The sequence below is a fragment of the Ambystoma mexicanum genome, chromosome 3p (genome assembly GCF_040938575.1).
Source record: "Ambystoma mexicanum isolate Mex_15411 chromosome 3p, UKY_AmexF1_1, whole genome shotgun sequence".
NCBI classification, from domain to species: Eukaryota; Metazoa; Chordata; class Amphibia; order Caudata; family Ambystomatidae; genus Ambystoma; species Ambystoma mexicanum.
In genome coordinates this window covers 937,565,931-937,593,335 of record NC_090925.1, presented here as the reverse complement: position 1 = coordinate 937,593,335, position 27,405 = coordinate 937,565,931, and the positions used below count along the sequence as shown (strand labels likewise).

General features: G+C 48.5%; 1 protein-coding gene across 1 annotated transcript in view; it reads left to right on the top strand.

The window, feature by feature from the left end:
- Positions 1 to 27,405, top strand: part of NFS1 (NFS1 cysteine desulfurase) — a 1,222,594-nt gene that overhangs the window by 855,817 nt on the left and 339,372 nt on the right. The window contains exon 8 of the mRNA XM_069652239.1: positions 12,051 to 12,208. Coding sequence (XP_069508340.1) covers positions 12,051 to 12,208 — 158 coding nt within the window. The remainder of the gene's footprint in view (positions 1 to 12,050; positions 12,209 to 27,405) is intronic.

Genomic DNA, 27,405 nt, shown 5'->3' with positions numbered 1-27,405 from the left:
CCTCTCCCGTTAGTGCAGCCTTGATGGTGTCGAAGGCATTCTGCTCCATGGCTGACCATGACCACGCAGCTTCTTTCTGTGTGAGGGCCCTGAGCGGTTCCGAGAGAGAGGCAAGGTTTTTGATGAACCTCCCGTAGTAGTTCACCATCCCTAGAAAGCTGCGCACTTTGGAGGGAGTCTCTGGGGGCGCAGCATCCCGAATGTCTTTCACTTTCTGCAGGTCGGGTGGCATACCTCCAGAGGGAAAAATGAACCAGAAGAACGTGATCCTGTCCTTCCAAAACTCCTGATGCAGGGTCAACCCCAGATCACGGATCCTCTCCAACGCCTTCTCTAGCCTTACCAAGTGCTCTGTCTCAGAGGATGCGTACACCAGGATGTCATTGCTTAGGTTAATCCCACCTTTCAGTCTGGCAAGAGCACCCCTGATCACATTCTGAAACACCTCCGCAGCTGAGGAGATCCCAAAACTCAGCCTCTTGTACTGGTAAAGGCCGTTGTGAGTGGTGAAGGTGGTGATGCATCGGGAATCTGGGTGCAGCTCCAGCTGGTGGTAGCCCGAGCGCAGGTCTAATTTAGAGAAAACTTTTGCACACTACAGTTCCCCCACCACATCGAGCGTCCGCGTCAAATGGTGTTCCAGCTTGATGGCCAGGTAGGGCAGCTGCATGTCTACACAAATGTATACCGCCCCCGGCTGCTTGGGTTTGGTCACCACGACTATGGGAGATACCCACGAATGTCCAGATCCACGAGGTTCTGAAGTTCTTGCTCCACCTGCGTCAGTAGGTGAAATGGGATACGGCAGTGCTTCAACCTGGTTGGTCTCACGGACTCGTCAATGTGTAGGCGGATAGGTTCCCCTCGTAGCATGCCCACTCCTTTGAAAAGGTCTGCAAATCTTTCGGTGATCCCTTGGATGTCAGCTTGGTACACTGAAAGCGTAAAGTGTACTAGGAGTGAGTGCAGACTGACATTAGTCACAAGGAACTTGGCCTTGATGCAGCGGTTGGCGTGAGTGATGGATGTTGTGAATACCCCTAGTAGTGGAAGTGGGTGATCACCCCCAAATGAGCATATCATGGCCTTGGCTCAGCTAGTGCTGGCCGTCCCGGCAGCGCTTCGTAATGTCTTGCGGCCATCACACACAACGATGCACCTGCATCCATCAATACCGGGGAGGGGGTCTCGCAGATATCTACCACACATGTGGGTTGGCAGTGTTTCCTGGAGAAAGAGCCAATGTTGGATATAAAAAAATACCTCTTTGTCTTCCTCCTCCTCTTCAGCAATGTCCAGCTCCTGGAGTTCCTGCTCCACGACAGCCACACTTCTCTGTTTGCGCAGGCCACTACTGTTGGACCTTGCTGAACCTTGCGAGATGGTTACGGAAGTGGCTGCTCTGCACATCTGGGCAAAATGTCCTGCTGTGCCACAGCGCCCGCACACCCTGTTAGGCAGAATCCTATGCAGTTCCCTTGGGGAACACTGCAAGAAGATTAAGACTACAATAGTAAGCAGTAAACCCAATTGGTAGCAGTCTGCACCACCCAGATTTACCTGGTAGCTGTGGTTGAGCAGTCCGACTTCTCTCTAGATGAGTAGAGCAGTATACAGAGGATACACAATAGGGTTAAAAACACAGCAGTGCAAGCAAACACTGACCAGAGCTTGGTATCAAAAGTATATAATTATTTATTTAAAACACACTTTAGGAAATACACTAAGCACTATAGATCAAAGCAAGTTCAAACACAATCAGAAAAAGTATACACATCTCCCTTAATAAATATTAGACAAGTCTAGGTCAAAACACGACTATTTGTAAAAACAGATGTGAGCGAGTAACTTAGATGGCACTCCAATAATTAAGTTAAAGGGAGAAAAAAAGGCAGGTCATGAAAATAAAACAGTTCCCAACACTTTTCTAAGACCACAGCTCCAGCTACAGCGTCTTTGCCATCAGCGGCTGCAGCAACCGCCACAAAGCCACTTTGAGGACTTACATCACAAGACACCTGTAGGAGTCAGGCTGTCACAGCATCTGCAAGAATGGCGAGCCATTACTTCAGATGTTTGGGCTCTAGAAATAATAGCCTAAGGTTACTGCCTTCCTTTTCTAACGCAACCTTAAAGCAATCCACCAGGGAGACACCCTTTGAGGTTTTCAGACCCACTCCTACAGCAGGAAGTTCTAACCCTGCTGGAGAAAGGTGCTATGGAACCTGTACCTGCAGCAGAGAGGAACAAGGGATGGTACTCCCTGTATTTTTTGATCCGCAAAACGGACGGAGGACTGAGACCCATCTTGGACTTAAGAAACTTGAACAAGCCACTCGGGAAGGACAAGTTCAAGATGGTTACCCTTTCTCAGATCCTTCAGACCCTTCAACTTCAGGATTGGTTGGTTTCATTGGACCTCCAGGATGCTTATTTTCATGTGCCGATTCATCTCAAGTACAGAAAATACCTGAGGTTCATAGTTGGCGACTCAAACTATCAGTTTCGAGTCCTGCCATTCGGATTGACCTCCGCCCCGATGGTCTTCACCAAACTGATGGTAGTAGTGGCAGCGCACCTCAGGAGAGGGGGGATTCACATCTACCCCTAGCCCTACCTAGACGATTCGTTAATCAGAGCACGTTCTGCCGAACAGGCACTGGATCACCTGAAAGTCACCTGCCACTTCCTCCACAGACTGGGCTTCTCCCTCAATTTCAAGAAGTCACAAATGACACCTTCTCAACAGCTCCAATACATAGGAGCTGTATTAGACACATCCATGTGAAAGAGCTCGCCTCCCAGGTCGAGGGCTCAAGAAATTCTTCGGATGGTTTCCAAATTGCAAAATGCCCAAAACCTTCAGGCCTACGACTTCTTAAGGTTATTCGGCCTCATGGCATCCTGCATCTTCCTGGTGCCGGAGGCACGTCTGAGGATGAGATCCTTCAATGGGCTCTAAAGACTCAATGGTTCCAGTTCTCAGGTCAAATGACGGATCTTCTCCGGATTCCAAACAAGGTTCGACAAGATCTTCTATGGTGGACTTGTTTAGAGAATATCCTGAAAGGAGTACTTTTTTGGCAACCATGGCCGGAGATCAGAGTAGTGACGGACGCCTCAGACTAGCGCTGAAAGCTTTTCTGCCATCTGTCAGGGGAAAAAATTTCCTGATAATGACTGACAACACAGTGGCCATGCATTATCTAAACTTAAGAGGAGGTGTAGGGTCACTACCTCTGTGCAGAGAGGCAATGCAGCTCTGGTATTGGGCAATTCAGGAAGGAATCTCTTTAATGGCAGTTCATCTAGCCGGGGAAGAGAATATGATGGCAGATGCTCTGAGCAGGCAGTGGGAACTGGCTCAGGAAGTCATTCAAGAGATCTTTGCCCTTTGGGGAACCGCTCAAGTAGACCTATTTGCGACCAGAATCAACCAGAAGTGCGAAAGGTATTTCTCAAGGAAATTTCCCCAGAGAGGAGCCCTGGGGGACACGTTCGTGGTGGAGTGGAATTTCCCACTATTGTACGCGTTACCTCCGATTCCCGTCATTCCTCAAGTCATCAGGAAACTGACACTGTTCGGAAACCGCATGATCCTAATTGCCCCGGGTTGGGCCAGGAGAACGTGGTACCCGGACCTTCTAGACCTGTCCATCTGTCCCCCAGTATGTCTTCTTCAGAGAGAGGACCTTGACTCACAAATTGAGGGTCAGGTTCTCCATCCGGAGGTCAAAACGCTCAAACTTCACGCTTGGTATCTGAAAGGCTGAGATACAAGGATTGGGACCTTCCAGATGATGTCATGGAGGTGTTGCTTTCGGCAAGAAGGCCAGCAACAAAGTCTCTATACCGTTGCCGTTGGAAAATGTTTTGCAACTGGTGCAGAGAAAAGAATGTCAATCCTTTTCTATGTTCTATTCCGGAAGTACTGTCCTTCCTGTCCCTAGCACATAAAGGTCTAAATGTTGGAACCATTAAAGGTTATCTTGTAGCGCTTTCCATCTTCAACCGCTCGTCGGAATAATGCTCCTTTTTCAAAATGTCTTTGGTAGTGCAATTCTTAAATGGACTCATTAATGTGTTTCCTACTTACCCATTTAAAGTACCAATTTGGGATCTCAATCTGGTCCTAACATTCTTAATGTGTGCTCCTTTTGAGCCTTTGCACACTTGTCCATTAAGATTACTGACATGGAGAACTGGTTTCCTAGTTGCTTTAACATTGCAAGAAGAGTGAGAGAATTGCAGGCACTGTCTTCTGGTCCACCCTAAACTGTGCCCCATAAGTACAGAGTTGTGTTGAGGGTTAAACTCTCATTTTTACCTAAAGTGGTGTCTGATTTTCATTTAAGTCAGAAATTTGTTTACCCGCGTTCTATCCTCCACCTCATCGTAGTAAGGAAGAGGAAAGATTACACAGGTTGGATCCAAGAAGAGCTTTAAGATTTTACATCTCTAGGCTTTCTAAGCTTAGAGTGAACAATCAACTGTTTATCGGCTACACCGGAAGGAAATTGGGTCAGTTGGTGACCAAGCAAACAATATCACGCTGGATTGTGCTTTGCATTACAGAATGCTACAGAGTAGCACAAAAAGACCCACCAGAAGGTCTAAGGGCTCATTCCACTGAGGCATTGCCTCTTCGACAGCCCTACAAAGAGGTGTTCCTATAAGGTCCATTTATTAAGGCGCAACTTGGTCTTCACTACATACCTTTTCAAAATTCATTTGTCTGGATGGTTCCCAGTCTAAGGAGCTGAATTTTGGTAAAGCAGTACTATATTCAGCCATCTAAGGGTATCGAAAAATCTAACCCCTCCTCCAGAGAAATTGTCCATACTGCTTTGGGAGTCTATCTAAAATGAGGAATACGTTGGAGGACACAATCCACTCGAAGAACAAGTTACTTACTAACTGGTGACGTTCTTTCGTTTGGATGTTCCTCAAACGTATTCCTCATCATCCTCCCAACCTACCCTTCTGTAGATTTTTCCAGGTTATTGCCACTTCAACTCTCGCAAGGCGAATACCTATCTACCGGCACAATCTACATAGTGCAAAATCAGTAGTAAAGGGGGAAAAACAGAACTGAGGCCAACGGGTGCTGCGCATGGTACTTATACACCCGATGACGTCACACTCGACGGAGGCCTTTGAGGGACTATTGACTCGATGACATCGACGCACGGCGTCCTCTGCCGAAATTTTTTTCTGAAGCAGCTAAAGCTGGATGGAATACATCTAAGATGAGGAATACGTTGGAGGACATCCAATCGAAAGAACGTTACCAGTTGGTAAGTAACTTGTTCTTCTTCATGTCACCTGCAGATCAGTGAATCGCTGTGACCCCCTGATCCTGCTGTGTCCAAAATACAACAGGATCAGAAGAAGGGTGTTAATGCCCATCCTTAAAGCCTCATGATATTCGAGAAAAACATGGTCTTTGCGTGCGAACGACATGTCAAAGCAAATCCTGCCCTGCAGCAAGAATTCTAAGTAGTCGCCTGTGTGCCAAGTGGAATGAATAATGACAATTTGAAAGGAGTCGGTCCCTTTTTGAAATGTGTTTTTTCTTTTTAGCAGTTAAAGGTTTAAAACTTGTACATTTTTATTCTACGTAGATATGTTCACAGAGATATATATATTTCGAATGTTTGTTAATCTGCTTAGAATCACATGCTGTGCATAGGTCCGACATCCAGTGGTCACTGTGGAGTATTGCATTTTGTTTTTCGTAGTCGAAAAGGGACGTCGACAAGGCGTGTCTGAAATAGTATCCCTATAGTGACGTGCGTTGTACCCACAATCCCTCACGCGTTGAGGTCCCTCAGATTGTTTTTTTCCGCCCAGCTACTGGTCGACTTTACGCGGAGCTCCTCGAGAAACATTGCAGATTTCATCTCCTCGACCTTTGGTCGTTTTCCTATTTAATATATAACACATCGATCCCTCCCTCGACGCAGTTGTGAAGCTGTCTCCGCCGAGCAAGATCTTCGACGGAGGGGACGAGCGGAGGAGATCCTTCGGCGTTGCCGAACACGTGGCCTGGCCTCGCAGGCCAAATACAGTAGGGAGAGTGGGGTCGTGGGACATCTCTGGTTCTTTTCTGAGAATGCCTTTCCTTTTCCCCTTGGGGTCGTTATCACGATTTATTGCCTCGGCTATGGAGAGGACACCCTTTAGGTTTTGCCCGCGTTGCAAGGGCAAGTTTACTTGGAAGGACAAGCATTCACGGTGTAACCGCTGCTTGCCCCTCGATCACAAAGAGGAGGGTTGCACGGCTTGTCGGCTTCTTAAGCCAAAGACTCTAAAAGACCGTAGGGTCAAGAGGTGGGCGGCCTACGCTATGTCGAAGGCCGATTCTTCACCCACCGCTGCTACCACCGACAGTGACTAGGAACGTGATAACACGACCTCCGCTACGGAAGTCGTAGACCCCTCTAAAGAGCGCTCGCGCTCTTCGTCGTCTGTCCCCGGCCCCGACGGGCTCGGCTCACGCCCTGCTTATGGGGATGAACACCCCGGCGACACTGACGCACACGATACCACACATAAGCACACAACCCATGGCTCTTCTTCGTCGAAGACGAAGAAAGCATCAGCGCCCAAGGAGACGCAGGTTCCACCGGCGGCCTCCTCGGACCGTTCAGGTTCGAAGCCCCTCTCGCAACCGCAGCCGCAACCAGCAACTGGGCTTTCGGCAAATAAGGGCGTCGCCCCCAAACCATCAGCCGGCGCGCACCAGCAGAGAGCGCACGCCGCCGTAGAACATCGACACCCGTAACGTGGAAACCACAGCCCTCCGCTGACAAACGAGTTGCAGAGAGCTTGGCGAGGATCATTGTAGCCGACGCCCAGAAGCGTACGCCGAAAGACACGTCGAGCGCTACACAAAGGTTGAAAGACACGCCGAAAAAGCCCGAAGAAAGACAGGGACTACCCCCTTCAGTCGGGGGGACCCCCAGCACACCGGAAGGCTTTTCGGAAGGCGACGGACACTTTCCTCGACGTTATGGGAGAGGTCGAGCCGTTTTCAGCTAGATGACACTAATTTTCCCCCGCTAGACCGCTCAGGGGTACCCCATGAAACCATGGAAAGGCTCCATCTCTGCATGGAGAGAATGGAGAGGTTTATGAAGACCCAGAACCCTCCCACTCCCAAGAGAACAAGAGAAGGGCCTCAGGAGGACCCCAGGGCCAAATATCCGAGACTATTCGAACCCCAGCAGGACACAGCCTCAAATTTCCATAATGTGTATGACCTCACTGATGAGGAACAATACTTGGAGGAGGAGGATGAATTTGTGGACGATGAAGAGGGACCGATCCAGGAGGAAGGTCTGGAAGACAGCCCAGACATGGTAGGAGAAGGCTTCGGAGAAAATCCAGAAGAAGGACCTTCTCTTCCCTGGCAATCCCCATCAGTATATTCGGACACTGATGTCCTGAACCTAAATCCTCCTGACAATTCACCTGTTAGAAACACGTCTCCCATTGACGATCAGCCCACATTCAATGCCCTGTTGCGCAGAGCAGCAGCACATTTCGAACTGGACACTGGGGAGATCTCTCCTGAAATAGACTTTGTGGAAAGAGTAATTAAGGAGAAACCCCCGGTCAGCCAGACCATTCCCCTCCTCGCTTCAGTGAAGAGAAGAATCATCCCTTCGCTATCCACACCCGCACTAATCAGAGGAGTTAATCCAAGAATTGAAAAACTTTTCACTCCTTCACCCTCAGACCCGCTGTACATCAGGGGACATTCCATTCCGGATTCCCTTGTTGTAACTAATACAAGGAAGAGGGCAGGGGTGCCGCTTTCCACCAGCGAGGCACCACCTGACAAGGAGGGCACGAGGTTATATGCCCTTGCAAAGAGAGTCATATCCTCGGCTGCCTTTTCGGCAAGAATTGCGAACAACAATTCTTTGCTAGCTAGCTACGTGGACGCGCAGTGGGCCAAACTGCGCAAAGACACCGAAGAAGCGCCAGAACCACTACGTACACGCCTGCTATCAACTATTGGCGAAGGAACCCAGGTCAACCAGAGTATTGTAAAGAACTCTCTGGATGCTGCAGAGACAGCGGGACGTTCCCTGGTTCAGGGAATACTCCTAAAACGCCATGTATGGCTGCGCAACTCAGGGTTCAAACCGGAGACACAGGCGTCTTTAATAAATAAACCTGTTGAAGACTCAAACCTCTTTGGGAAAGCGGTGGATGAGGCTCTGGAGATGGCTAAAAAAGAGTTTGATACTATCAAAACTCTTGACCAGATCTCTAAGCCCACTACCAGACGCGGCTATGGCAACAAACGCTTTTTTCGTGGCCAACGCCAACAGCAGAATCAGCAGCAACAGTACCCTGCCACCAATTACCAGACCAATAGTGGGCAGTACAGCCAAAGAGGCCAGCGCCGTGGCAAAGGGAGAGGTCGGGGGTCCACCCCCAGAGGCTCCCAAGCCCCCAACAACACCAAGTGACGCGAAGATTCGCGTCCCCTCCCATGCAACACCGGTCGGGGGCCGGATAACATCCTTTCTTCCAGCATGGGAGGGAATAACGTCAGACCGCTGGGTACTTTCCACCGTAGCCCACGGATACTGCATCAAATTCAACAGTTCCCCAACATACAGACCCCCGAGGGGACGACGCATGACACCGGAACACCTTGCCATCCTTCTCAAAGAAGTACAACTACTGCTGGAAAAAGGAGCCATAGAGGTCATGCCTCTATCTCAGGTAACGGAAGGTATTTATTCAGTGTACTTCCTTGTACCCAAGCGAACAAGTTTATCAAACCCCAGAAGTTTTGTATGGTGACCTTACAGGAAGTGATCCCACTGCTATCACAGGGAGATTACAGGACAACATTGGACATGAAAGATGCATACTTTCATATTTTAATGTTGCCAGCGCACAGAAGATACCTCAGGTTCATAATAGAGGGCAAACACTACCAGTTCAGAGTGCTACCCTTCGGCAAAGCATCGGCACCAAGGGTATTCACGAAGGTACTGGCAGTGGCAGCGGCCCACCTGTGCAGGTTGTCCATCCCAGTTTACCCTTAACTCGACGACTGGCTCATAACAGGGGATTCTTACGAAACATGCTTCTCCAATACCCAAAAGACTGTAGACCTTTTGTTCAAGTTGGGCTTCTCCATCAACGAAAAGAAGTCCAGCCTAGACCCCAGCCAAATCAAACAATTCCTAGGGGCTCTAATTCAAACAAAGGATGGCCTCGTCTTCCCCTCCAACGAGAGGGTCCAAAACATGCTGTTTCAGATCCCTCAATATGTGACCGGTCGAGAGGTGACGGTACGCAAAGCAATGCACTTGCTAGGCATGATGGCGTCGTGTATTTATTTGGTACCTCACGCGCGCCTGCGCATGCGCCCTATGCAAGAGTGGCTCAACAGCCAGTGGTGTCAGGCCAGCGGACTATGGGACGATCTAGTGGTGGTCTTGCAGGCCTTGGTTCTCTCGCTACGGTGGTGGACAAAGGAAAACCTGGAAAGAGGGAAACCCCTTGCCACACCCGCGGCGGAAGCCACTCTAACCACAGATGCATCCCTCACAGGATGGGGGGCTCACCTATCCCATCAGACTGCTCACGGAGTGTGGACTCCGAACGTAGCATCCAAACACACAAATCTACTGGAGCTACTAGCTGTGTTCAAGGCGCTAAAAGCCTTCCAGGAACACCTACAAGGCAAGACTGTGTTGGTCCTTACAGACAGCACCACAGCCATGTACTACATCAACAAGCAGGGGGGCACCCACTCTCCAGGACTGTCCAAACTGGCCCAAAATATATGGAAGTGGGCTCTCAAACAAAACATGTTCCTACTGTCACAACATGTACCAGGGGAACTCAATCTGCTGGCAGACAAACTCAGCAGAGATTTCCCCCTGCCCGAAGAGTACGAATGGCGACTGCACAAAGACATCGTCTTCGACGTCTTCACACAATGGGGATTCCCAGAAATAGACCTGTTCGCAACCCTGGAGAACTCACAATGCCAAAGTTACGCCTCCAGGTACCCCAGAACCAATCCAAGGGGAACGGTCTGTCGATGCAATGGTCAGGGAAATTTGTTTACGCTTTTCCCCCGACTCCCCTTCTCAACAAGGTGGTGCACAAGATGCACCAGGAACAAGTGACCATGATACTGGTGGCCCCAATGTGGGCCCGACAGCCATGGTTCGCTCACTTGATGGAGATGTCTCTATCTCCCCCAGTGAAACTCCCCTGCCCGTACAACATGCTGTCACAAGACAAGGGCAGGACTCTGCATCCATGCCCCCAGAACATGAACTTAGCAGCTTGGCTCCTGAGATCATAGAATTCAGACATCTACAGCTCCCGCAGAGATGCATGGACATCCTCAGGGAAGCCAGAAAACCTAACACTCGCCACTGCTATTCTAGCAAGTGGAAGAGATTTGTCATCTGGTGCAGAGGAAAGAGCATCAACCCGATTGACTGCTCTCCCACACATATTGTTCTATACCTGACCCACTTATTGGATTCAGGTCTAGTGTTCAATTCCATTAAAGTCCACCTAGCGGCACTTTCTGCATACACCACTTCCCAACTCAGTGTTGTGGTGGAAGATCCCTGTTATAAAGGCCTTCATGGAGGGAGTAAAGAGAATACACCCCCCGATAGCTGACCCAGCTCCCGGATGGGACCTTAACGTGGTACTTACCAGACTCATGGGCTCACCATTCGAACCCATGCACAAAGCATCTCTTAAACACCTCACTCTTAAGACTGCTTTTCTAATAGCTATCATCTCCATCAGGAGAGTAAGTGAACTACAGGCTCTTTCTGTTCTAGACCCATGTTTTTTGCTGACTGTACTCAGTGACGCACAGCTTCATCTCACTGGTGAGGCCCAACAATGCTGAAACACGTGTATGGGGTTGCTGTTGGTACTCTTGTTCAGAGAGGAATTGCCATAGCATTTCGGTGCTGGACTGCCCATGTGGGCGGGACAAAGACTGATATGCAAATGGATATTTCCCATCTGTGAAAGGTACAGTGAGCAAAAAGCATGTGCTGCAAACTCTCATCTCAGAACAGGTTATCATGCCATGTTTTTCTGGAGAAGAGCGCCTGCTACCTTTTTTGAAATATCACAATACTATATATACACCTCAAGAACAATACTTCCTTTTGGTAAAACACTAACTTTTTATATTGAAAGGTAACTACGTGGCATGTAATGAGAGTACAGACAAGGGGCAAGGGAACTATGCAGGATCTCCAGTTCCACCTCCAGGGGATGCTTCACAGAGCTGGTGGCTTCTCTGGGGCTCTAGTCGCTGCCTAGGCCATCTGCAAAAGGGATTCTTCTAGTCCATTCTGGGGTCACACCGATCTCTAGATCTAAGTCTAGATGTTGAAGGAAGAGCTGCTCAATGGTGAGGCCTCGTACTGTGAAAAACCGAAGTGTATTCACTCCTAAAGCCCCTGGATCCTCTTCTCAAGTGGCCAGGGATAGGCCATCACTCTTGGATCCCTACCCTGGACGTGGAGAAGCAAGGGAGGATCACTTGGGTGGAGGGTCCTCAGAGATTGATTGTGGGGTACCCACAGCTGAGACATGGTATACCCCTTTCCCTATTTATGATCAACCTAACCCTCCCTGACCTTTATGGGATGTTGCAAGAACTCTCCCCTCATTTCCCCACATTTCAACGTACTGGGACGAGGAAGAGGAGACGGAGTAATACCCACTAAACCTTCATTTTACCACTCTGGTACTGGGATGAAGAAGATGCCTGCAGAGAGTATTTAACCATCCTGACCTTTAAGTTAATAAATATCTTTTGTTTGAACTTTAAGTCTGTTGTCTGTGTCTTACTTCATGATGCCTTCACAATGTGTGTATGCATTTTCTCAGGCATTTAATGCAAAGCTGCTGAACCTAGTACTCGTACTCGATAATTCTCTCTTGGTGGATTGCATCAAGTCACTATAATGATCTTGTAATCTCTTGAAGATAAACTAAATGAGTGTTCCCTTTTTTTTTTCTAGGAGTTGGTGCCATCTATATACGGCGTAGACCAAGGGTACGTTTGGAGCCTTTGCAAAGTGGTGGTGGCCAAGAAAGAGGCCTGAGGTCCGGTACAGTGCCCACACCTTTGGCTGTAGGCCTTGGTGCGGCATGTGAAGTATCACAGCAGGAAATGCAGGTACACACATCTTGTCTATGGAGTGCATTCACTTATCTTTTCATCATGCATTTTCTTCTTTCCTCTGTTTTGCACATTAAGAACAATAACCAGTAAAAGATTCTTGGGAGATGTACACAGTTGTCAGCTATTGTTGAGTGTGTTAACCACAGAAATCAATATTTTTGGGTAAAATCCTTTGCTAGGCGCATGAATGAAGCTGCTGAATTACGAAAACTGTTGTGTTCTGATGAACTGTTGACATTGTTGCAATATTTTTGGTGTTTTTATGAGGAGTTAAAGCTGTACTGTGAGGTTTTTATCTTGCATTGATGCTTGCTTATGTTCCAACTGCGAAGTGCCCCACTGCCCATTTGTCTTCGTTTTCATTTCTCAAGGAATATCCAACTGAACCAGTGTGTTAGATTTCATAGAGATTCAGTCCACATAATACAGAGAATCCTCGTACGTTCTTGCATCTAAAAGGGCAGCCATATAAAAGCTTTAATTTTGTGGGATCATCCATGAATCCAGCGAAGAATTCCTAAGCATATTATTCTAAGGCGGTTCCCTAGCTAATTTAAATTAAATTAATCATGTGAAAATGTGTATTTCTTGAGCCAAAGATCTTTCCCAGATGAAATTTCTGTAGAAATCTTGCTTGCTTTCATAGATGATTACATATCATTCTTTTGTTTTTTTATTACTTTCTTTTTTATTACTTTCTTTTTTATTACTTTCTTTTTTTTTTAATGAAAGTTGCAACCAGGATTTCTTCTAGGCACTTACCTAATTGACATTGCAGGTTTCATTTTAATTTTTTTCAATTCCAAGTCTCCTTTTTAATTTGTAATATTTTTCTCTAATATGGGTTTCTTGCTATTCCTTGCAAAAAAGTGTTTGAGCCAAAACATCTCTAATAGTAACAATGGCTGAGCAGCAGGACTTAACTCAAGAGAGACACTGTTGATTGCCATAGTAACATTCAGAGACTACACCACACAGGTATACTGAAAACTATTGACTTTAATAAAATCACACATAATATCTATATGGTTAAATACTTACTTTAGGTTACACAAGGCATAGTAATGCCGTGCATCTATAATCATAGAATTGGGCCATTAAGACCCTCCCCACTCCTAAATTAAGTGTATTCCCACTACCTGGTGGTAGGCACTAAACACTTGTGTATAGGTGCGTTACAAATGCCATATCATATCACTAAACATATAGGACTAAGGGGACTCATCGAAATAGTAATACGTATTTACACAGTTGCATTCATGGCCAAATTTGCTATAGATAATAAAAAAGGGTAATTCCTACTACCAGAGCACATAGCATTCATGATACAACTGTACACCATATAGCACTCTTAGCATTTCGAGGGGGAAACGAGGGTTAACACTTTGCCAACAATGCCCAGAATACCAACAAAATGCAGGATACAATTAGGCAGACTTTACCAGACCCATAGTGTCTCATTGTGCTCCAAGGAATTAGGCACACAGACTACAGTAGGGATGCACTGTAACTTGGCACACTTAGTGTAATGCAGTGACTTAAAAAGGAGTTCATCAGGATTATTAGCTACAAATCCTGTTAAGATCTCTATAGGCAGCTGAGGTGGGACCCAGGAAAAATTAGTGTTCAGTTAAGTATTGTGGTAGGTCAGAATCAGGACTCGGAAAACGAGACCTAGTTTTACAGCTTTTTATTTTTGCTAAATTCAAATAATCTTTCTGTAACTCTACAGACTCAATCCCTGTTCTATAAAAGAAAGTCTAAAGGACGCTCGTAAGGACGTCTGTAACATAATAATGAAGTACTCTGTCCAGAATTTTATTCTAACCTGCTCAAGTTCCCCATTTCCAAAAAGAAAAAATCCAAATGACAAAATCAATAAAAATGACATGAAATTATATTTTATTTATATTGCGCTCATACACAAGTGTTTCTTAAATAAAGGGAGACTTTGTCAGGAATGACTACTGGCTTCCGACCCCACCTTGTCCCTTTTAGCACAGGCCTTTGCCCATAGTTCAGGTTTCAAAAGAAAGGCAGTTCTTAGTGTGCTGGAAACTCATCTTGTGGCTCCAGCCCAGGTATCTCTTCCTCTTCACTCAATGGGATTCTTTCTCTCTTTCTCCTCTATTTGGATTTCTCAGCTTCTCCCCTCTGAGGCGCTTCTTATTTTCCCGCCCACCCACTCCCCACTCTGGGATTCTGTTTCTTCTCTCTCCCCACTCTATGGTTCAGTTCAGTTTCTCTGGCTCAATCACCTGCCTCTCACAATGATTGAGCGATCCCGTACCTGGTTTTAGTTACAGAGCTCATCGGGAGAGCAGTCTAGCTTCTCCTACTCCTCCGACGCAGAGCCGCTTACGTGACTCTTCAAAGGGGGACTGTGCCACCCTTCTTGGGCTTCTGTTTCACTTTATGGCAGCTTCTGGGTGTTGCACCCAACAGTCGTGTGCTTTTGAGCAATCACGTACCAGGCGTCCTGCAGTGGTGCTCTTCGGGAGTGCCATCAAGCCTATCCTCCTCTTCTGCAGACGTGGATTAAGAAAGGTAAGCGAAACTATTTACCTACCTAGACAGGCCCTGAAGCCGGGGTCCACGGCCAAGCCAACAGATCCCACCACAATTTGAAGAGCCAGCGGGGAGTCCACAGTGAGACGTGACAAGATCGTGACGAAGGGAGACACCATTTTGTCTTCAGACGCCGGCCCCCACACCTTTGGTCCCGGACCAGCTGTGCTGACAAAGCCAAAGTCGCAAAAGAATTGCTTCCAATTCAAAAAGGGCATATATGTCCCACTAACGGGACCTTTATGAGGAAAGGGATACTGTTCCTTTCGGACTTGGAACTGTTCCACCCCAGGGAAGTGAAAGACTTCCCAGAATAGTTTCATGGGGAATAGGGTGACTTGGTGGACCTGGCAGCCGACTTGCAGGAGGCAAATGGCCTGGACACCTCGCTAGAAGTCGACATGATGCCACTGGTAGCTTTCCAGTGCCTGATGGAGAAGTTGCTTGACGCCCTAGGGTTGTCGGACACCTTGCGGCCTACATTGCAATATATTCTGACCAACATCTTGGATGAGGGTCCAAAGAAGACTTTGCTGCTTTTCAATCAGGTACTGGAGGGTCCTTGGATGGAACTGTGGGCCAAACCAGCATCACTCATCAGTGGACTGTGACCTGGCCAAGAAGCACAGGCCAGCTCCTTTGTACCCCTTATTTCTATAGGCCAATACTTCGAACCTCAAGACAACCTCTTGTTAATCATTGCCCCCAGACAGGGAGAGCAACATTTTGGATGCGTGGGGCTGGTAGATTTTCGGGACTTCGAGTCTGGATCTCCGGTGTGTGAACTCCTCTTGTGCCTTGGCCACGTTTTACTTTGTTCTCTGGTCTGTGATGGCCGTGGCTGCTTTGCACAGCCCCGAAGGGGAGATGCGTGACAGCTTTGAGGCCTTTTTTCAAAGACCGTAAGTAAGCCTTTTAACAAATTTTGCAGTCTGGCCTGGACACCGCAGACTGCGTTGCAAGGACGATGGCCACCAACACCGTCTTGCAGCGTTTTTCTTGTCTGAGGACATCCCAGTCTGCTACGGATGTCCAGGAGAAGCTCCTTAAGTAGTATTCTGACCTACGCAGTCTAAAAATCAACTATTGGGTCAAAGGGAAAATGTCTTTTGGCCATGGAAAGATTCAATGTGATATTTCCACATATTCAAACGTTCCGTCCCCTTTCCTCCATCCTTGTGGGCGTCCCCCAACATGGGGACGGTACTGGAAGCTTTGGCATCGAATAATTGAGCTTCCCCTTTAAATTTAGTATAGCGGGGGGTGCAGCCTCAGGCATGGAAATGCCACACGCCTCACCTCAAATGCTTTTTCCGCAGGGACGGTGTGGGACCTGGCAGTCAGCGCAGATCTTTTTTACTTTCCGCTTGCTCCACGTTTTCTATTTCAATCTTATTTAACTTCGCTTCGTTGCCTCGCTCCCCCGGCGCATGTCCGCTGCAGGTGGATTCTTGAGTGTTTGGGGACCGACCACTGCTGGTGCCGTATGTTGGGCTTGCAGCTCTCTAGATCACAGGGCATTGAGAACTGGTTGTCGCGGTGGAGGGAGATCTTCCACACTTCCCCTCCCCACCTTAAGGACTTTGTCTCCAGGACCTCCAGGACAAGGTAGGCCCTCTGTTCAGCACGGCTCCACTGCGCAGCAACTCCTTCCCCAGGGTTCCCACAGATCGGGGTCCGTTCTGGCAAGCCCAAGGCCTCTAAGGCTACCGGCTCCCAAGCCGAGTGCCCCAGGGGCTCTTCTGGGCGCTCCTGAGGCCGTCCTGGCTACCGCCTCACAATCTGAGGGGCTCAGGAGCCCCACTAGGCTGTCCTTGGAAGAGCGATCAAGTTCGTCCTCTTCTTCTACCCAAGGGCGTCGAGCCTACAGGAGCTCGCTCTGAGGTCGTGAGTCAAGGTGTTATGACTACCGGACGTCCGGCCGAGGGCTCAGCACCTACCCAAGTGATCTCTGAGGTCGATGCCTCTGCTTTGGGTGAAAGACCCAAGCTGTATCCTCCTGTGTTTGAGGCCTCTGTTGGCTCAGGGCCTCCGCGCCCTCCTGCCCAGGGCATGGGACAAAGCTTCAAAATGGCAGAGAGGCACGTGCCAGAGTCTAACAGGCTGGTGGCCATCTTGGATCCAGCTCAGGGCCGCCAGTGTTTTCGCCCATCGAATGGGCTTTGCAAGATGATCCCAGTCCCCTTACCTCTGGAAGTAATAGCAGATTGTGCGGTCCAGACTTCTGGTCCACTCATGGATACATCTACCCATCACAGCCTTACGGCTACACGCACCAGACGCCTCAGCGCTTTGACCAGGAGTGGAGGCCAAGCGCCACAGAGGGCCACCACAAGGGACTCAGCGGCTTGAGACGACCATGCTTTCCCCTCAGATGAAGGGGCTGCTGGAGGACATGATGAAGGTCATCCTGCAGGTGACACCGCACTGGTCTGCTTTTCTGGGTACTCCTCCCGTTCCTCGAGCGCTGCCGGTCCTAGTGCTGGTCCAGGCCCAACCGGTAGTTCTGACCCCATCTACCTCCTGTACCACCAACGCCTCTCCCTCAACAGCCGTTGGACCTGTCTGCTGCTCTGGATCTAGGGGTACCCCACTGGCACGTGTGTCCCAGGGCCCAGATTCCCCTCAGTCTGTGAAAAGGGCGGTGGGAGGGATGATGATGACACCCAGGAGGATAAACCCTCAGCATCCGTTAAGGCCTTTCATGACTGCCTTCATGGCCTGGCTGAGTTCTTGGGGGTCCCACTGCCTGAGGAAACCCTCCAGAGTCAGGAGTGCTAGCTAAGGTCTTGGGGAAGCGCACCACAATCTAGTCTGGCATCCCTCTCCAGAAAGATGTTTTGCATGTGACAGGAAATGTCTGAAAGAAGCCGAGGGCCAACACCCAGATGATCAAGAAGTTGGACAGCAAGTTTAGGCTAACGGATGGGAGAAGCCAATCCTCCTTGCCTCACACCTGCAGCCTCATTCTTCAGTGGTGGCTGCTGTCTCCTTGTATTCTAAACCATCGTCTTTGTCGTCTTCCGCCATGGGAGCCGCCTCCAGTTGTCTCTCCAAGGAGGACAAAGTCCTCAAGTCTTTGGGAAAGCAATGTTAATCCATCTCAGGACTGCATCTGCATCAAGCCAACACAGACGCCACCTTGGCTACGGCTAACCAGAGGCTGTGGCGGGAGTTTGGGGAATTGTGTTTCGACCTGAATTGGATTATGTGTTTCCTCTGTTTTTGGAGTCTGACAAACTCCATAGGCATTTTTTATTTTTTAACACATTTTATAATTTTCAACATAAATCAACATACATACCCCAAAACACTGTGCACAAATAACAGTCCCCCAACTTTCCCTCCCCATAGAGCCACGCAATTCTACCGCCTCCACTTCCTAACTTATAGGCGGAACGCTTTTCCCACTTTCCGAGGAGCTTTCATCTTCGAGTTCCTCTTGCACGGATCCAGACAATTTGTCGACCAGATGTAGCCAGGCTGTAAGTGTTTGCTTCATCTCTCCCCCCCCCCCAGCCACCACTTCCCTCCATACCACCGTCTCAGCATCCGCCCATTTCAGGAGGTCCCTTCACCAGGCCTCCGCTTTCGGTCTATTGCTTGCCTTCCAACTCATTGCTATCCTGCGTTTACCTAGAATATATGCCAGATCTTTAAGTTTGCTCACATGTTTGAATTTGCGTGGTCTTGGGAACCCACCCGCTATGCACGCCCAAAGGGATTCCACATCCAACTTTATCCCCTTGCCTGCCAAGAGATGTGCCGCCTCCCTCCAATAGCTACCGATTTCCGGGCATGCCCAAAACATGTGTACCATCCCTGCATCAACCTCTCCACATTACGGGCATGCCTGTGTCCTGGCCTTCGTGAATTTAGCAATTTTCTTTGGGGTCATGTAGGCTCTGTGGGTAACATATAATTGAATCTGTTGCAGTCTCACATTTCTTGACACATTCTTATATCTTTGCATTCTGACCCATAGCCCATCTCCTCTTGTTTCCCCGCTTTCTTCCTCCCAATCTCGTCTCAACTGTGCCACTTCCTTCCCGACTTTTGCCATCATTAGTTCATAGATCCGGGAGACCTCATGGCCACCGTCAGACACGGCCTGAAACGTTTCAATGGCAGTATCCGGTTGTTGTGTCAATTCTGCCTCAGCCCACGTCTTCTTTACCATCCTTACCAGCCTAGCGTATGCAATGTATTGTCCCCCATGTAGACCCGTATCCTCTCTGTGTATCAAATTCAATTTGCTCCCCTTCTTGCCATATGTCACCCATGGTTGATACCCCAACTGGTTCCCAGTGTTCTCAAATAGTCCTCAATTGCTCATCCAGCCCCTTCAGTTCCACCAATGGTACCTGTGGAGAGCACATAAGCGGGCTCCACATCTCTTGGCAAGCCCTGCGCCAAATCTTCCTCCCCAGGTCTAGCAATGTGGACCCTCTTCCGTTTGGGCATTCTGCTAACCATAGCCATTCATTCAGGATATAAGGTGTACGCCCTTAACAGTTTACTCTGATGTGGGTTCCTTGGATAGCCATCTTGCCACATATTGCAGCTGGCCGGCCAGCTAGTATACCTCAATATTGGGCAGTCTGATCCCTCCCTGTTCGTACGGGTTCTGCAATTTCCACAATGCTATCCTGTTTCTAGAATTGTGCCAGATAAATCCCCTCCATACACTCTGCACCCTGGTGAAAAACCGCTTAAGTATCATCTTCAGTAGTGCTGCTCTGACCATCATAGTTGAAGGCAACCGGGCCCAGAACTGCATTAAATTTTACTCCTTTTTTTCTCTGTGCTATATTTATGTTCCTCTTCAAGTTTGATATATATCCACTCCCAGGTACCTAAAGGTATTAATTGCCCATCCTATCTGTAACACTGGTAGCTTGTGCTGTGGTGTCACCACATATCTGCCTAGGGGGAATATAATGGACTTTTTAAGGGTTAATAGTTATGCCTGAGAGTATCGCGTATCAGTCCATTACCTCTACGATATATTGCAGGTTTTCTTCAGGTTTTTCAAATATAGCAACATGTCATCCGGGTATAATGATATCAGATGCCGGTCCCCTTTCGTGCTGATTCCCACCTCGCCATATTGTTGCCTCAGTTCCAGTGCCAGGATAAAGAGCATCGGGGACCAAGGACACCCCGGCCTGATGCCTCTGCTCAGGGTCCATCTTTCCGAAGTGATCTCTCCTGTTCTGACTCGTGCCACCGGCTCACTGTATAGCAGCTAGGCCCACTTCAGGTACCTTGGTCCCATCCCACATTTTTTTAGGTCTGCCATCAACCATGGCCATTTGACCGGGTCGAAGGCTTTTATCACATCTAGCGAGATTATCGCCACTTCCTGAGGGCTCCCCTCCGTCCGGTCTATGACATGGTGAAGCCTCCTAAGGTTATCAGAGATGCACCTGCGTGGGACATACCCTGTCTGGTCAGAGTGTATCAGTTTGTTTATCATTGGCCTCAGTCTGTTCGCCATCACTGCAGTGAGGATCTTGCTATCTTGATTGAGCATCGATAGCAGTTTATAAGAGCCGCAGTCTATAAGAGCCACAGTCAGTGCTCAGTTTGTCTGGCTTGAGGAGCGGAATAATAATTGCTTCCCTGAGGGTCTCTGGCAGTTTGCCTTTGTGAAACGTCTTGTTTAACATAGCTACCATCGGTGGAGGTACATCAGCCATATATGTTTTATAGAACTCGGTCGGGAGACCGTCCGCCCTTCGGGCCTTGTTAGTGGGTAGTGTCTGGGCCACGCACTCCAGCTCCTTCAGTCTGAGAGGGGCCTCTAAATCCTCCCTATCTGCTTCCCCGAGCCTGGGCAGAACAATCTCAGCTAATGTATCCGATATGTCAATTTCCTCCTCCTCAGTTTTATCTGCATATAGTCTCTGATAATATTCATAAAAGCATTTGTTCACCCCTTCCTGAGTATCTGCCATCGACCTGTCTTTTCTTTGCATTTCTCTAATTGCCTGTTTGGGGGCTTCATTCTTACACAACCAAGCTAGTAGCCTACCTGGCTTATCCCCTCTGCATGTTGCCTTTCAACATATTTTCTATAGTTCAAGTTACTTAATCTCTCTGTGTCCCCTGCATTTCTCTTGTAGTTGGAGCATGATCCCCGCCTCACTCGCAGAGCCCGCCCCCTCTCGCATTTTAGTCTCAATCTCCTTTTCTGTGTCTTGCAATTCCCACACTATGCCACCCTGTAGTCTTTTCGATTTCGAGATTGCCTCCCCTCTCACCACTACCTTGAATGCTTACCACAGTGTGCCGGCGGACCCACACTCCCTGTGTTGTGTTCAAAGTATTTCTTTATTACCTTCCTCAGGTCTTCTCTAAATATCGTATCCCTCAGTGCTTCAGCTCTAAGCTTCCATGTCGGGATTCTCGACCTGGGAGGTGAGATCTGCCACGTTACAATCAATGGTGCATGGTCCGAGAGGACGGCTGCTTTATATTCTGCACTTCTCATGGTTTCAATTAATGTACTGGATGAAAATATATAGTCCAACCTGGTGTGTAGATCATGTGGGGCTGAATAATGCAAGTACCCTCTGGGTTGTGGGTGTAGGCTTATCCACACGTCTACCAAACGGAAATCATTCGAAAGTGCCCCAGGGTCTTTGCCACTGGAGTGGGCTTGGCTATTCTCTTGTCCGATCTATCAAGTTTGAGGTCCAATGTACAGTTGAAATCCCCCCCAAGCATAACCGCACCATCTATTATAGATGGGGTGATCTTGGCATATAGATTCTTGAAATATATCGTGGTGTCATTATTCGGGGTATATACGTTAATGATATTTAGCTCCTTGTTTCCCACCAACCCCTTTAATAATACCATTCTGCCATCTGTCTCCGCCTCTTGTTGTAACAATTTAAACAGGACGTGTGGTGCTATCCATGTGATAAATCCACTTGCATACCTAGAATAAGGTGCGCCTATTGTGGTCTCTTTCCATTTCCTTTTCACCACCTCGAACATATTCCTGGTCAAGTGGCTTTCTTGTAGCAATGCTATATCTATTTTCTGTCTCCTCAGGTACATCATTACCTTATTGCGTTTGATATAGCTGTTTAACCCTTTTACAATCCAGGTCAATATCTTCAGGTCCCCCATGTCAACCGTTCCCTACTCCTCCGAACTCCGCTCCCACCTGCCTCCTTTGCTGTATTGGCTTATGATTGCAGGGTCTCCCCTCCCCAACATTCCAAACCCCCCTCTCCATCCCCTTCCCCACCCACTCTTGCAACTTCCCCAACTACTCCATCACAACTTACCCCCACCATCCACCCCCAATCCCTCCCCAACACCCTCCCCTCCCAACCCCAACTGTTGCCCAGCTCATCCCTGGATCTCAGGCTTCCCCGCATCTAGCCCTTTCCCGGTAATACCGATACTCGGAACACAGCAGGAGGATATTGCCCTAACAGTATCCCTAAGAACTATTTTGGGGGTAGGTAGTGGAACTCTCAGTGCCGCTGTTCCAATGCAACACCTGTGTCTCCCGCATTAAGCCAACCTTTCAACGCTCCGCCTGTCTCACCTCTGCTCCGTGATATACAATATTATAATCAAGTCCCAAAGTCATCACTCCCACATCCGTTCAGCCCTAGAAACCGCAGGTTCACTTATCCATATTGCTCTCCGTCTGGACATCTGACTCGGCTGGGCAGTTCTGAGTATCCAACCATTCCGCTGCATTCTCCAGAGTTTCATAAAACAGGGCCTTGCTTTTACTGATCACCTTCAGTTTCGCTGGGTATATCAACATGTATTTGTAACCTGCTCCACGCAGCCTCCTCTTAATCGCCCCGTAGTGAAGTCTCTGTCTCTGCTCCAGGAAGGTGTAGTCCGGGTAGGCTGTGATAGACGCTAATGCTCTATGTATCGTTCCCCCTTTACGAAAATGCTCCAGGATCTTTTCTGTCTCTGTAATTCAATATTTTGGCAATTATTGGCCGCGGGGGGTGTGGGGGGTCACTCCAGGCGGTGGCTTCCGCATCTACGCTCTATGCGCTCTCTCCCCCGCAAATCCTTGGGTGAGCGCAACCCCTTTGATTTCCTGCAACAGCATGGATTCAACATAGTTGGTCGGGTCCGAGCCTCCTCCTCCTTCCGGAAGCCCCACAATGTATAGGTTGTTCGTATGCGCCCGCCCTTCTGCTTCTTCTGCTCTATCTTCCAGGTTGCGCACTTGCTGTCTCAGTGTACGCACTTCAGTAGCATTTGCAGCCACTTGGGCTGTGTTAGCCTTCACTTCCTCTTCTAGTCCGTTCGTGCATTTTGCCAGCGCTCTCACATCCTGCCGCAACAAGTTAACATCCACTTGTACCGCATCTATCTTAAATTCCAACGAGGCCTTCAACTCAGCCACTGCAGCATCGAGCCTGGCCTCCCCTGATGTTTTCAAGTCTGCGATAGCCTCAGGGATCCTCGGCTCATTATGTATCTGGGCTGCCTCCTTTTGCACGTTGTGCCCTTTCCGTTTCGCCATCTCTGTTGTTTGTGGGGATTTAGCTAACTCCTCCATCGTGGGCTGCTTCCCTTTATTTTTTAGTAGCCTAGTGGCAATCACTGTTCCCGGGCGGTCTCGCCAACTCGTGCTGCCCAATGTGGTCTGACCTGGAGTCCCGCAGAGTTCCGAGCTATTTCGTTTCCTGCATCTTTTTTTTAATTTAATTTTTGGGGCACTGCTAGTTTGTATGTATAGCGCCTAGCACCCCCTATTATGCCCTCCCAGGACCTAGAATGCAGGATTAATATGGTGAAAATGTGTATTGCTCTTTACTCTCGACGCCCACTGTTGATTAAGTAGACTCTTCTTTAGTTGCCCGCTTCTCCTTCACCTGGGCCTGTTTATTGTGACCATTTGGAATCCGGGCGTGTTCCCTCTGCTATGGATTGGCAAATACATACTTGTAGTGTGAGACTTATTCGTGTGCTTTAGTGTGCAGTGTCACAGAGAAATCCTTTAGATTTCTCATAAGAAATAGTAAAGTGAAATTGAGTTTACTTACCTTTTCTCTTTGTAGATCCAGCACACACCTTCTTCTGTGGAGTGCCTGGGGGGGTTACCTAGTTGCCCCTTATCCTACATTCTCATGTAAAAAATGTTATGTTACCCTCATTACTTTAAATGGCTGGTGGCAGTGGTTTAATGTTCCTACCATTGTGCCTTTCTACCGCAGGCTGAAACTCGGCTGCAGTATAGAACCCATGGGTGACCATTTTGGTAAAATGGCTCTGGTCTTCTTTTTTCGCTGTTTTCTGTTTGTGAGGTCTATCTTGGGTTTTACTCTGTGCGTTGAGCCAGGTTTGAGCCCTTCGTTCATTTTGCCTTTGGCGGGCTTAAGCCCTGAAGCCCGCCTCTGCCTTCAGTGTGTCTGGAAGGACAGGATGTGAGGGAGGATCCCGAAACTCCCCTGTCCTTTGTCTCTTGGAATGCCTGAATGCCCCCGTAGCTGATTGGCTGGCTGGCCTTTCAGAACAGCCAGCCTGCTGTGATTGACAGCCTAGACTGTGCATGAATGGGAGAAAACTGCTTAAAAGGCAAGGGTTTTTGGACTACAGGCAGAGTCGACAACTGGGAGAACCACCGGATGAAGAAACCCCGAATGAAGCTAGCTGCATCCTCCTGAACCTTTGAATTGCCTGGTGAAGCCCTGCTGCTGTGCTGAAAGCCTTTTTTCAATTTGACTGAGAAGCTCTGGAATGGATGACGACTTCTATTCGGTTAGTGGGACCAACTAACCCCGAGACGAACTGGACCATCTTCCCCGAATGGCCGTACTTTCTTTGCTGCTGCAAGAACCGAGTGCCAGGGGTCGAGAAATCTTTAGTCCAGTACAATGTCTGAAATCCGGCCAAGAGTCTCCTAAGGGACACTCCAGAAGCAGGACGGCCACACCTAGAGTCCCCTCACCAGAGTGCAGGACCAAAGGAGTGAAGGAAGCCGAACCGGTATCCCAGATCTTTGACGGTGCTCTTTACCAAGCGCTGAAACGGCGAAGTGCCGCTGAACCGAGAAGCACCCGTAGCTGCCATAGACCTCCTAATTGCTGCCTCAGGAGCCCTCCAGACGTCCTCCCTCTTGCCCCACGACTGAGGCTCTGGATCCCAGGATCTGCATCGCTGCAACAGGACAGAATCCTGCTGGACCTCTCTTCTTCAAACCAGAAGTACTGTTTAGACTTGAGGTACTTACCTCAGTGTCTTTTAGCTGTGCTTTTCTCAGTTGAGACTTGCTGTGGCTTACCTTTTAGAGTTTGTTCCTACTCTGCTTTTCACAAACTTAACAGCTTGTGACCCTACAAGTGATTTTTCTACAAACTCTCTAACTTTGTGCAAGACTTTTTATCTAAGAAGTGCCTCGGCTCCATATACTGTGCTCCAATTGACTTTGGCTGTCCTGGCTCCCTGCAGACTCTTCTAGCCAATTGACTTTGATATTGTTTGTCCCTCATAGGTGGTAACTTGGTTTAGATTGTTATTGCTCGGAAAGGCTTGTCTAGATTTCATTAAAAGATTTAGTCGTCCTGACATATCCTTAAACCTTTCCTTTCTGCAAATTCAGAATCTGTAGAGTATAACTAGTGATATTTAAATGCCATTACTGGCCTTGTGAATGAAGTCACCTCAGGGTGTAGGAAGTGTGTAAGAAGCATATCCAAAGAGTATCCACTAACTTGTTTGATTATGAAATGTATTTTAAAGTGTATTTACAGTGTTACATATCTTGCCCTTTTTAAAGGACGCTTACTTAAAAATTGATGTTAAATAACTATTTATTACTGAAACCTTGGGTGTAAGTGATACTTGTTTACTTGTAATTGCGAACTTCATTGCTACAGATCTACAGCTCACATTTACCCGTCTTGAGATAGGCCTGGCTGCTCAGTCACACTTGTGTAGTACAGACCTATACCAAAAGGTGGGTTAGCTAATACCAAGCAGATAAGTGTTGTGTAGTCTCAAAAGTGTTACTACATCAATTCATACACAAGAATTGATGTACCTGGATTTTCTCTCTTCCTCTCCTCCTCCTCCCTCTACTCCCTGCTCTTCCTCTGGCCCTTCTTCGGCCACCTCACCTCCCTCCTTCTCTGCCTTTCCCCTGTTCTGCTGAGACAAGGTTTCTAGACAAGTCTGATCTATGAAAGTCTCGTCAAAACAGGTTCCCCCCTGTGCCTCCAAAACCATCAAGGACCACAGCCCCCTGTTCTGGCTGACTTCTGCAACCACTCCTCGCCACTGCAGTCTCCCCCTCACCCCTGAAGCACTCTGTTGTGCTTCCTCTTCTCAAGAAACCCACAGCCGACCCTTCCTGCCCAGTTAAATACTGTCCAATCTCCATCACTCCTTTCCTGGGCAAACTCCTGAAAAACCTGCCCATCTCCCAGCTTAATCTCCACTCTGAATCTGTTGGTTGTCTCCATGACCATCAGTCTGGCTTCAGAGTTGCCGGAAGCACGGAAACTGCTCTCCTGAACATCCGCGGAGACTTGCTTTCTAACCTCGATACCAACACCCGCTGTGACCTCATCTTACTTGATCTCTCTTCTGCCTTTGACACGGTCAACCATGCCGTCCTGCTCAACTGTCTCTGTGATAACCTGGGTATCACCGATCAGGCCCTGGCTTGGCTGACCTCCTTCCTCTCCGTTTGACCCTCCCAGGTCCAACTTGGGTCCTTCCTCTCCTCTATCTCTACCTGTGTTGTTCCCCAGGGGTCTAACCTCTCTCCCTGGCTGTTCAACCAATGCCTGGCACTTCTTGCCCACTGCATTGCCGCTCTCTGCCCCAACTTTCAGTGCTATGCAGATGGCACTCGGCTCATTTGCAGGATTCCTTCAGCCGCCTCTTCTCCTTCTCTGACTGTCTGTCCGCCATCCAGGAGTGGTGTACCGCCAATGATCTCTGCATTAATGCCAGTAAGACCGTGATTCTCCTCATCGGCACACCTGCTCCCTCCTTTCCTGTCACTCTCTAGCTGGCCTCTTTTAGCCCTCTTCCTGTTCCACCTGTGAGGCTAAAAACCTCTGGGTCATCTTCAACTCCACACTTTCCTACTCTCCTCACATCTCTGAAGTCTCTAAGAAGTCACACTACAAGCTGCTCCTCCTCAGAGGTATTCTTCCTTTCCTCTCCTTCCCCCAGAAGCTCACTGTCTCCAGAGCTCTGGTTCTCTCTAGGCTGGACTACTGCAACAGCCTCTTTCTAAATCTGCCTGCATCCACTCTACGCCCTCTGCTACTCATCCAAAACAGGACTGTGAGACTTGTCCTTGGCCTCAAGCCAAGGGATTGTGTCTCTCCAGGACAGAAATCTCTGCACTGGCTCCCAGTGGCAGCGAGGATTAAGTTAAAAACACTCTGCATTGCCCACAAGGCCTTCGGGGCCTGTGATCTCAATACCTTCAACTCTCTCTTTCTAAATATCTTCCTTCTCGAGCGCTTTGCTCACCCGCCTCCAACTCCCTCAGGGTTAGTCGCTTCTCTAAGCAGCGAGTTGGTGGTAGATCTCTCTCTTCTGCCTGCGCCTCCCTCTGGAACAGCCTCCCTGCCTCTCTGAAACTTGAGGAGAACCATCTTTGGTTC